Below are 12,139 nucleotides of genomic sequence, written 5' to 3' on the forward strand. Positions count from 1 at the left end.
TCCCACAGGAAAGGGAAAAGGGTTCGGCGTTTTCCAATAGAACTGTATATAACGATTGCATACAATCATGACGTATCAATATCAGTACTGTCTCAAAGTAAAGGTCTCATTTGAAGCAGTCGTTCAATTTTTACACTCTCAAATTTCTCCACATGCCACTGATCTGGGGTCGTGCTTATTGTGCACTGCTGTCATTGGAGGCTAGTGAATTTGAACTGACGTCAGCCAATCAGTGGAATGTGCTTTAGCAACTGCCTATGACAGGGAAGGTGCTAAAATGGCAGCTAGCGCCATCACTGTGAGTGAGCTAGTTATAAAAATGTAATGTGACAGCCCCCGTCTGTGAACGTCTTAAATCCCTTCCGAGTAGAACAGGATTAGGGTTGGAAAACATTATTTTTCGGAAGGCAGAATTAATGAATGACCTTTATTATACATTAAACTCAATGTGTTTTTTGATGTGTGCTTAGGCTGTAAACATATGGATGAAAGTTGGCGCAGGCTGATTCCATCCTCGCTCCACCATCTTAAAAAGCAGGTGAAGCTTATGAAGAGGAATTGGAACGAGAAAGGTCATATTATGTCTCTAAATATATCGGCATGCATGCAGAACACAGAGAAAAAACATGAAATACGATGCTCGCTGCTCCCAAGCCGGCTGGCTACGTCTCTCCATCGGCAGAAGAAACTGCTCATCAAAGTCATGCAGTTTGAGGAAACCGATAGCTTGATATAATGCAGATTTAATAATGTATTCAAAAGGCCTAGCCTGGCCTACTTACACCAAGTTATGAATAGCAAGCTTACGAAGGTCAAACTTCATCACTACTCGTCTTTTACTAAAACCTGCCTAGCCTTATAATGATTTGTAATGCATCTATTATATTTGAAACAAGAATGGGGAAAAGGGGGCAAAGGATTGCTTCTATCCCGTGGCAGAAGAGAGCGTAGCAACACATGATGTAAGAAGATGTGCTCTCATTCACTTCTACACCGAGCTATGTTTTGACGGTTGAACTGTGAACCTCGATGATATGGGGAGAGATAATGGGGAGTAGACAGAACGATAATAACTAGCTGATATCACGCAACCCTTGAATGGAATAAATAAACGGAGGGGAGACAACAAAGAGAGCGGACTGAATCGTAGCCTTGCAGGGGAGGGGGCACAGCTTCTGATAACAAGGTCACGGATTCCAGATGGAAAGTAGAAAAATACCTGGCTTTTATTTCATTCACATCTCACAAAGGAGACGCGATCAATGCCTGAAGATATGACATCCCACAAAAGTGTATTCAATCGAAAAAAGCTTGTGAAACACACAACTGTGAGGTGCCTGAGATGAGAGACCCGGAATCCCATTTAATCAACCGCTGCTGTCTGCAAACCGGGGTCAATAAACGGTTTGACTGCGGCCCCACGTTTCCATTCCCCAGTAGGCTTGGGATGAGAATCCCTGCCTAAGCGATACCACATGATCCGGTACCTGGTCGAGCGTGGTCTGGGTCACCGAGTAGTCCTCGATGCTGAGGCGCTCCTTGTTGGCCGCCACGAGCTGGAAGATGCGCGCCAGGGACGAGGAGGCGATCTCGTACTGCAGCGTGTTGTAGTGCTTCTCCCGCTGCACGCAGCCCGCGAAGCTGCTCTCCATGAAGCTCTCGGCGGGGCCCAGGTCCGGGGGGGCCCCGGGGCCCGACGACCTGACCTTCATGGTCACCACGTAGCCGTCCCCGAACCTGAAAGGGGGGCGGGGGAGACGGAGTTACATACAGAGACGCCTGTATAGATTAGATCGTCTGAAACGTAGTTTACTTAAAGCAAATCGTTGCTTTAATGAGCTCGGGATTGAAACATCGATACCAGGGTGATCAATACGGCTCCGATTTTCTATTTGCGGACCGACGGAGGGCAGGCGGTTGCCGGTGTCGCCGGGGAGATTGAGATCGGCGTCCTCCGTTGACCCTCTTATCTCTGTGTCTAGCGCTGCCCGTCTCCTCGATACCCTCCTGTGTGCACTGGCGACCACGCTCAGGGACCCCCTGCTGTTGCCCTGGCTCAGCGATACTTTCTGCTGATGAGCAGGCCGGGGACTTTATGAAGCCGTGTAAACCTCGTGAAAAGAGGGGACGCATAAAGCGCACACACATTTTTCTCATTTTCCTTTTTTGTGTTTTCCGTCATTGAGGCTCTAAAAATGTTTTGCACATTCTCTTGGTTAATCGCTGCTTAAATAAATATGTCCCCTTCTTTACAGGGATTTGGGAAGAAAAAAGACCTTACTAGTGTCTTTTATGCTATAGGTCCCCAAAGTAAAGTGAAAATACCTAGATGTCGGCTACAAGTTAAATAGTCCACTATCTTGAGGACATGTAGGACTTGTGAATAAATAGCAACACAACAACAATTAAGTAACAACAATAGGATCCCAGAGGTAGGAGTTTGTTCCCGGACCTTTAAAGATTGATCAAATCATTGTATTGAGTCATCAGCCAAGGGGTAGAAACCTGGAGGCAAGAGCCAAGGAAATCTTCTGTTGTTGTTCACTAAATCCCTATAATAGATGGGGACGGAGGCAGAGAGAGATAGCACCTCATTTGCAAACAGTAAAGATAGAGAGATAGATCGCTAGAGATTTGGATGGATAGATAAGATTATGCCAGTAAACCAAGGTATTTGCATTTCTAATGCATTGTGAAGTCGAATAGAGAGAAAGATGAAGTCAAGTCGAGAGAGAGATGAAGTAGGTTTCCTTCCATTGCTATTTGAGGCAAGTGGGAGCGAGCGTGTCAAGTGCAAGAGCCCCGTCTCCCATCGGTGAGGGCCTCTCTCCTGGGCCCATCTCCAATTTGAGAGAGAGAAGTCGAGCGGCTGAGTTTTTGTATTTCTTCAGACGTCAATTGCAAACCCTCAAAAAGGCTCAATTTCTTGAAGCACATGGAGAAGCAATCCGAGACGACTTTCAATTGACACAAAGAATTCTTTGATTCTTAAAATGGAAATAAGCATGATTATTAATAACAAATAGAGGCCAAACATTGCTGCTTCTCCACTAACTCTCGACCCCTGGTGGGGGACAGTGGGTGAGCTCTGACCACTGCTTAGTGCAGGGCGTCTCCACCTGTGACCCGGGTCAGACACTAGATTATCATCAAGAGCTTACGAAGACCTCCTCATTTGCAAACAGTTAAGAGATCAACAACCGAGTACAATGTGTGTGGATCACGTGACGCATGATCTCAAACCGCCGCGGTTTAAAGTAAACCGTCATTTGCAAGAATAATAAGCCTTATTGCTATATTTTCCAAACAATATAGAGATTTTATATAATTTTGAATAAATGTTTGTGTAAGTCAAGTCAATTTATCTTTATTTTGTTAATGTTTTTCACAGCCCCCCTGCAGTGCTCTCGTGGATCAGAGGATTAGACAGAAAGTAGAGTCTCGGATGGACTGCCAGCCCCTCCATGTTTTCCGACAGAGAAAACGCTGTGGAGAATCCAGAGGACGGAGGGGCCATGGGCACGACCTCGTGGCAGTGTGCCGCAGAGAGGACTCGCTCGCGTTTGAAATTATTTCAACTTTGACCCAGCGCCCCCCCGCACGACATCACACACCGGCCCCCCCCCGCCCCCCCCCCCGCCCCCCCGCAGTATTGCAGTACAGTCAAGGTAATCAGAACCCAGTGGACCCTTTCTCCAATGAAACGAATACTCCTTTGGGGGGGTGAGCACGTGGCATTTGAACACGGGGCCTGCGAAGCCTCTGAGAATGTCCCCGTGATGAAACCCTTTCTAAACAAGAGGGGACAACCCATCCATCCTTCATGCGCTGAAACAACGCTGGGTGCCGTTTTCCCAGGAACCCCCTGACACACACCTTTTGAAGGTAGCACTGCGAGACAATGCAGAGATAACAAATGGCACTGTTGGAACACAATACATCTCAGCCCGGCAGCAGGGACCCCCACCCTGGGTGTACGAGAAGAGAGGCGCTCACTTGTATTTGAGATGCTGGATGGTGCCCAGACATTTGAAGGTCCCGTTCACCATGATGGCCAGTCGAGTGCAGAGCGCCTCACACTCTTCCATGCTGGGAACCACAACAAAAAACAACAACGACAACAACAGCATCAGTCATCAGTCTCCATTTGTAAGCACAGCTGTTGGTTTTTACTTTAATAGCCGACACATGCCCACGTTCACGATTCGCGCCGATGAACACAAGGCAATTCATTATCGTCACTGTCACGGTACAATCAACAACACCCTGGCAGCTTTATTAACATATAAAAACAGACAACGGTTAGCCCCCTATTGGGCCAAGCTGTTGCGTCAAGGGGCCTGTGTGTGTGTGTGTGTGTGTGTGTGTGTGTGTGTCTGTGTGTGTGTGATGAAGTCCACCTGTGTGAGGTGAGCACCACGGCCCTCCCATCCTGGATGACGCTCATGATGGCGTTCCACAGGAAGCGGCGGGAGTGGGGGTCCATACCCGTGGTGGGCTCATCCTGAATACAGACACCCGGAGGAGGAGGAGGAGGAGGAGGAAGAGGAGGAGGAGGAGGAGGAGGAGGAGGAGGAGTGGCAAACCTGAGGCTCAAAACTCACAAACACATAAAACATTTTTTTTCGGAATTGAACCCAAACAAAACAAATCCTAATCTCTCTCCGGCATATGGCACAGATTCCGCACGTGTGCCAGTTTGACTTAGAGAGCGCGCCCCGCTCTGCCAATGTGGAAACACCTACCAGGCCCTTCTTGACTGAGCGCATATGGTTTCCCATCTGGGCCCATAGACCCATTTCATTGACAAATCTCCACATAAAACTCAACAACCCTGACAATGGGGCCCCGTACGTGGGGGGGGGGGGAGGGAGGGCGCCATTGGCCCGCTTACCAGCAGCACCAGCGCCGGGCAGCCAATCATGGCGATGGCGGTGGAGAGCTTGCGCTTGTTGCCCCCGCTGTAGGTGCCTGCGCAGCGGCCAGCGTACTCCGTCAGTCCCAGCTTCTGGATGCCCCACGCCGCCACCTGCAGGCCACAGGGGAGGCATGCGGCTCGTTCAACGGACCAGACACTGTTCAGGTTAATTGAGTGTGAAGGTGTGTGTGTGTGTGTGTGTGTGTGTGTGTGTGTGTGTGTGTGTGTGTGTGTGTGTGTGTGAGTGTGCTGGGGGTGGTTTGTGTGTGTGTGGTGGGGGTGTGTGTGTGTTTGCTAAAAAGGTTAATTGTGTATGTTTGCTGAAAAGGTTAATTAATGAATTGAGTGTGTGTGTGTGTGTGTGTGTGTGTGTGTGTGTGTGTGTGTGTGTGTGTGTGTGTGTGTGAGAGCGAGAGCGAGAGAGAGAGAGAGTGTGTGTGCGCGCGTGTGTTGTGTCTTTGTCGATTACACACTGTGCCCTTCAACATTTTATCCAACCTTTGATTAAAATGTAGAACGTAAAATAGCAGGATAAATAACAAAACAGCCCACACTGACGCTGCTCTTCCAGGCTGATAAAAATGTCGTTGGGGGACATTTAACAACCCAAGGCCCGGTTCCATGTTATCTAGCAGCCGGATAAACACAACCCCCCCCTGGCTGCGGACCTGGGTCAGTCGCCCTGTGGAGGTCCCGGACCCTGGGGTTGGGGGGCACTCACCCTGGGGATCTCCGACTCGGGGACCCCCCGCAGCCGGGCGTAGAGGTACAGGTGCTCCCGGCCCGTCAGCAGCTCGTCGATGGCGTCGAACTGCGGGCAGTAGCCCATGTTCTGGTGCACGTCCAGGATGTCCGACAGGATGCTGGGGGAAGGCCACACAGGAGACGCACGGAGTGAGTGAGTGAGTGGGTGGGTGGGTGAGTGAGTGAGTGAGTGAGTGAGTGAGTGAGTGAGTGAGTGAGTGAGTGAGTGAGTGAGTGAGTGAGTGAGTGAGTGAGTGAGTGAGTGAGTGAGTGTGAGAGTGAGTGAGTGAGTGAGTGATGGAGTGAGTGATGGAGTGAGTAATGGATTGAATGAGTGAGTGAGTGAGTATGATTGAGTGAGTGAGTGAGTAGGTGTACCCAGACATACGCTTCTGTGGTACAGTCAAAGCCTCTCTCCTCCTCCACATTCATTAGTTTGATTAAAATGGACACACATTTTAACCTTCACCTTTATGTTTACATCTCATTATACCAGTCTGGTTCAATACTAGATCCTGATTGGTCATTCTTTTTATAAAGCCAGACACCTCTGGCCTTTAACAGTTATGAATCAGTGTAAACAAATCCAACATTAAAAAACGGTCACATACAACTATCGATCAGGTGTCTCCCACAGAGGCAATAGGCTCAAAGCGCCAAGGAACATTATTCAAATGTCAGCTGATTGAGTCAATAAAACGCCAATAAGTACCTCATATTTAATCACTGTTACTGTGGTAAATCGACTGCTCTGGGCTGTCCCTGCTATTGGTAAAATAATGTTCTCTTGCGGTGGTTAGCGACCACGGCTTTGCTTTATCTGCATCACCGCCCCTGTTGTTGTTATGTCCCGACAACAAGACTCCCGTTGTGGTTTATTTTATACACCGTAACCAGTGATTATGATCATTATAATTCCAGATGTCCGCTTTCACTCAGTTTAGTATTTAAAGTAGAAAGTCCACCGGCAACTAAATATCAAGGTATAACTAAAAAGAACAACACATTCACCACACACACAAACCCATAAGGACAAGGCATGTCCCCATTTGCCATGCTATTATTAGGCTGCCATTTAAAACTGTGTGTGCTTGTGCATATTTGTTTGTGCTTGTGCGCGCGTGCGTGCGTGTGTGTGTGTGTGTGTGCGTGTGTGCGTGTGTGTGCGAGTGTGTGTTTGCGTGCGTGTGTACATAGGTCTGTCTGGGGCATACAAATATTAAACATAGCATGTATAATGCAAGGTCAGTGTTTGTGTTAATCTTCCTGGCCCCTCTTACAGGAGGCTTGGGAAACCATCACTTCCAAATTGCACTTTCCAGACATTCCCCTCCCCCTCCTTCCCCACGTCCTACCTCCTCCACCAGGGAGTCCCACCGGTCCTTCCACCATTTAGAGATGCATTGACGTTCCCCTAAATCAATGTTCAATTCTTAGAACCGTGTTGAGAATAAAATACGAACTTTGTTGGTCGCATGATGGAGCTCAGTACATTCCCTACCACTGGGACAATGGGGCAAAAGTAAAACCGAAACAAATTGAAGATAAAATTAAAGTAAAAAATAGATGACTTTAAGAGCTTTACTTTGGTATAATTGTTTTAAAATGCCACATGCATCAGTCAGTTATTAAGGAGTGAAGTGCGCTGTGATAATATTTGTTCTGGAGGATTTTAGACCGTTCCCGGCTCATTTCTGACCTATCAGGACATCTCTTCCCTGATTTGATAAGAGAATCCATCTTGCCTGTCCTCCACAAGTGCGTGAAATGCGACGCCTCTAAATGATAGAGAATCATCAGGAGGGAGGGAACGGATATGGACGTTGTTTTGGATGTTTAGTTTCAAAATCGTGCTCTCTTCTCCTCTTTTCCGATTCCAACTCTTTACAACTCTCCAATCTAACAGACAGCAGCTTTGAAACAGCAACACACAACAGAAGCAGGCTGTCAGAGATGAGTGGACATGGATGGGGGGGGTTGTACGTACCTGTAGCCCAACACAGTGGCCTCCCCCGCACTCACGTCGGAGTCTCCAGTCAGCATTTTGAACGTGGTCGTCTTGCCTGCACCATTAACCCCCAACAGGCCAAAGCACTGAAACAGCAGATGTGAAATCACCTTAGCTATACTCCAAAATAGATAAGAGCAATACCATAAGATAGGCAAAGCTAAGCTTACCCTATCCAATTGCTCACCCTCCACAGCTCATAATACTCCATAGCTTCTTTGGACTCAAGCCGTATACATGTCAGCTTCAATTTGTGTCATTAAGATAATTAGGTCATTTTAATAATAATATGTTTTTCGAAAAAATAAAGAAATATTTGATCAATCAAAAACAACAGCAAAATAAGGTGGGTGTTCGTTAATGGACAGAAGATTGCTGTTGTTTTTTGGACCTAGAGAGCAGTGATGGCACTTACTCATTTTGTGACTCATAAAGTAGTTTCTAGAAGGGATTATTCATTCCTGTTGCTGCTGATAATGACTTTGATGAGATAACTTAAAGTGCATCAACATTCTGCAAGAAGCACTGAAGTGATTAAGTGCTAAAATAAATAAAGCATGAACCATATTTTTTTTATTAAAAAGCAGCACAGAATAAGTAGATTCTAAAAATATTTGATCATGATTACCATCGATATTAGTTTTCTCTATAATAATAACAACGGCATATGTTATTAAGTGAGGATATTGGCAATGTGTTGCAGTGTGTCTCTGTGGGTCAGTGCGTACCTCTCCTGGAGGGACGCCCACACATATCCGGTCCACCGCTGCCCTCTTTCTGCCCACGTACGTCTGTGCACGGAGGGGACAGACAGACACACAACCGCACGGTTCATGACAGACAACAACCCTGAACAACTTTCCATAAAGCACTCGGTTGGAAATTATCCGTTACATTTTGCAGCTCTTATAAAGTAATGGAAATGATTAATCATTTGATTTTGAAGGTATTTTAATTATGTTTATTTGGTTTAGAATAGAAAGAAGGTTCCCAGTCTCTTCAAATGTGTTGGCCTTGGACGACCTCAAGCTCATAATGAACTGAGCGGTCTAATGTGTATTCTACATGTTAACACAACCTCTGCTACTTTACCCGACCACGGTACGGTACCAGACCTAACTTCACTGGTCTATCATCCATTTGCTGGTACATTAAAGGAGCAGACCCGTCATTACTTTCATGAGCTACACCTGTGTTTGTCCAACGCCGACGCCTCTTTGAAAACGGTCTATTGACAGAAGAGATTGATTGTACATTTAGCCCTCTCTGAACTGAACATGGATCGGCAATGAAACGGTTGACTGCAAATGGGCAGTTGTGTATGACGACTATCTGAATGGTATTTAGTCGCAATGACTCATTACTACCCTGAGAAGGCAGGTGTGTAAGAGGCTGGTGTCATTTGAATGCTGAAGGGCCACTAGTGTCCTCACATTGTACTACTGCCTAGCAGCACTATATTGTACACAACTTTATATAAACATCATGAATAATACATGGGTATGCAAGTACTTTATCTATGTAATTTAGTGGCATTGAAAGCATGTTCTTTGTCTTCATCATCACATCCCACTGCTCAGGTCCCAAAGGTACCATCTATCTACATTTAAAATGTGTCCTACTCTTTTATAGGATTCCTCTATGTTGTGCAACACTTGCTGAAGCTTTACTCATTCACATCACAGACCTATTAAACTTGCTCTTGTGTTACTCAGACACAGAGAAGAGGCTTCACCCAAAGGCCAATCCGTATTCGGGGCTTTTAGATTACATTTCACTCAATGCACCATGAGTCCGAAAGGAGCATCTCAAACGGCAACCATTCGAATATCTAACCATATTTGGTACATGCTGGTATTCATTCTTACCTACTTACCCTAACCCTAACCATATTTTGATATTTTTGTATGTATGTATTAAAATATAATTACTTGATACATGTGTTGCTAACCCTAACCTTGCAGAGGTCCTTGATGTACAGGATGTCCCCCCTGCTCCCTCCCTCGTAGATCCTCTTCCTCTCCTCCGCCACGTCCTCATCCTCGTCTTGGATGGGAGGTCGCTGGCGGTCGGACAACCTGGCGGGGGCGAGAACGTCCAACTCGATGAGGGAGAGCACCAACATTGGCTGGGCCTTGCTATGATGCGTTTGATCCGTATGATCTTTGTACTATTAAGATCAGGATTTAAAAAAACGGATCCCATCTAGGATCGCGACAAACACCAGTTACAGCACCAGAACACAAATCTCTTTATCAATAGCACAAATATGAAGATATCTATGATTAGTGTATGCTACGCGTGAACCTCCTAAGATGGCGCAATTTGATTGGTTCGCTATCTCGGGATATTGGGCAATATCCCAGGATTGAGATCTCAACCTCGGGATATTGTTTCATCGCTTTGTTCGCTAATATCTTTTTTTTTTTTTTTTGTATTCTCGTGTAGTACATAGTAAAACAATTATTCACCTCAGCGAATAATATATACCGTACATTCTGCAAATAATGTTAAATAGATAGAGGCCATGTGATAGCCGAGGCATAAGAAAGGTCTCCGCTGGCATGAAGCTGGTTCTGGGAGCCAGGGCCTTACCAGTGGTCGAGGAAGAAGCGGTACTGGATAAGGAGATTTAGCAGGAAGAAGACAAAGCCCTCCACAGCCATGAAAGTCAAATTCTTCCCCACAAAGTCCCAGCGGAACGGGTCCATTGTGTACTCCTCTCCTGGAAGGACAGGCAGAGTTAAGACGAGAGCCTCCGGAACTAACCGCTGACTGAGACCACGGAGAGCCAGAGAGATACAGGCCCAATCCCATTTCTACCCCTTACCCCTTCCCCTTACCCCCCCCCCCCCTTGTTTTGAAGGGGTAAGGGGAAGGGGGAAGGGGTAGAAATGGGATAAAAGCACAAAATGAAAACATTCTAAGGCTATCTTGACTTTAATTTAAAATTGGGCACATTTTTATATATTATCTAAACAGTGATGGGTTTTTGGAATATTTACCTGGATCAAAAACGTTCAAAACTAAAGCTCGGGTAAATAATTTGAGATACCCGTCAGAATAAGACAGATGTTGAAAGTATCCAACAAAGATAATCCCAGCTCTCACTTCAGGCCTTCCTACAAAGCCACTCCCTCCCCAAACATCCATGACTTTTTTTTTTTTTACTTCTGTTTTCTCGCATTAGTTCTGAAATGTTGGTCATCCAATCATGAAATGTTGGTCATCCAATCATGAAATGATTGGATGGCAATCAAATCATATGCCCAAATTAAATGATTGTCTTATTACAGGCCTGGGACCACCACCAATACAGTTTTTCTTCCTTTGTTTTGTCTGAGCATTTGATTTATCGATTGCTGTCAGGCTGAGAGAGAATGTCAACAAAAAAAAGCTTCTAAAATAAATTGCCTGACCTAGCAGAACGATGACGGTGAAACAAAACATTTCATGTGATTTCGGCATCCTCAAAACTGTCCAAAGTTTAGAATCTGATGTGTCTGCAAAACAAATGAAACGAGGCTAGGCAGCCTTGGGAGAATCGTGTAACCAAACATAAAGCTTGTACCGAATCTGGCGTAGACGTCGGTGACGGCCTGGTTCATGGCCATGTCTATGAGCCCTCGGCCCAGGCAAAAGTGAGGGAACAGCAGCAGCACCTTCTTCAGCCACTCGTTGAATGTCAGCAAAGACTACGTCAAAGAAGGCAAAATAAAAAATAATGCAAATAAAAGCATAAATATTGACCCACACACATACAGACACAAGTGTTGTGGTATTGCACAAACAAGGCCAGGAAGGCTTGTGTATACAGCAGCCTTCAAACTCAAGGGCCACACCTGCAGTGATGAAAGCCAAAACAATGTGTGGAAAAATGTGTGTGTGGATGTGTGGATTAAAGTGAAAAATCACCCCAATATTTTGGGGGAATTAGCCGACAACCTCCATCGAGTTGTCAGTATAAACTGAGATTGAAACAATGAATTGTCCAGTGAAATAAATAATTTTAAGCGACTGATAATCCTTCAACTTCTCCACATCCACGCACAAGAACAAACTCACAAAAGTAAAAACAAACGTACAAAGAAAATGGAATGCAATTTATTTTTTACTTCCTGTTTGCAAACTTCAAAGTGCATTCGAATACGTTTGGAGGATTAAAGTGCATCAGCGGTACCCTGTTGTTTTCAAAGAGCTCCAGGATGAAGGTGATGGCGCTGCTGTTGATGCCGATGAAGAGGTTGATGCAGGCGAGCGAGACGTAGGCCGTGCTGGGCACACTGAACACGTAGGACATGGGGTACATCATGGGGGTCACTGACCACCTGGGGACAGGGGGGAAGAGAATCAGAAACTCTGTCTTAGTTCATGACTGGCCTTCAACCTCGTCTTCTATTCCCCAGACGTTTTGATCAGACAATATTCAATTATTTTCTAGACATTATTTTCACATTTCCTCAGCGTGC

General features: G+C 45.9%; 1 protein-coding gene across 3 annotated transcripts in view; it reads right to left on the reverse strand.

Moving 5' to 3' along the window:
• Positions 1-12,139, reverse strand: part of LOC132462858 (retinal-specific phospholipid-transporting ATPase ABCA4-like) — a 53,015-nt gene that overhangs the window by 3,117 nt on the left and 37,759 nt on the right. For all 3 annotated transcript variants that reach the window (XM_060058622.1, XM_060058620.1, XM_060058623.1), the window contains 11 exons: positions 11,851-11,998; positions 11,242-11,365; positions 10,266-10,395; positions 9,628-9,748; positions 8,399-8,461; positions 7,650-7,756; positions 5,640-5,781; positions 4,895-5,029; positions 4,401-4,504; positions 3,997-4,089; positions 1,488-1,737 (listed from right to left, as the gene is read on the reverse strand). In XM_060058622.1, coding sequence (XP_059914605.1) covers positions 1,488-1,737; positions 3,997-4,089; positions 4,401-4,504; positions 4,895-5,029; positions 5,640-5,781; positions 7,650-7,756; positions 8,399-8,461; positions 9,628-9,748; positions 10,266-10,395; positions 11,242-11,365; positions 11,851-11,998 — 1,417 coding nt within the window. The remainder of the gene's footprint in view (positions 1-1,487; positions 1,738-3,996; positions 4,090-4,400; positions 4,505-4,894; positions 5,030-5,639; positions 5,782-7,649; positions 7,757-8,398; positions 8,462-9,627; positions 9,749-10,265; positions 10,396-11,241; positions 11,366-11,850; positions 11,999-12,139) is intronic.

This window comes from Gadus macrocephalus, chromosome 8, assembly GCF_031168955.1.
Source record: "Gadus macrocephalus chromosome 8, ASM3116895v1".
Taxonomy (NCBI): Eukaryota; Metazoa; Chordata; class Actinopteri; order Gadiformes; family Gadidae; genus Gadus; species Gadus macrocephalus.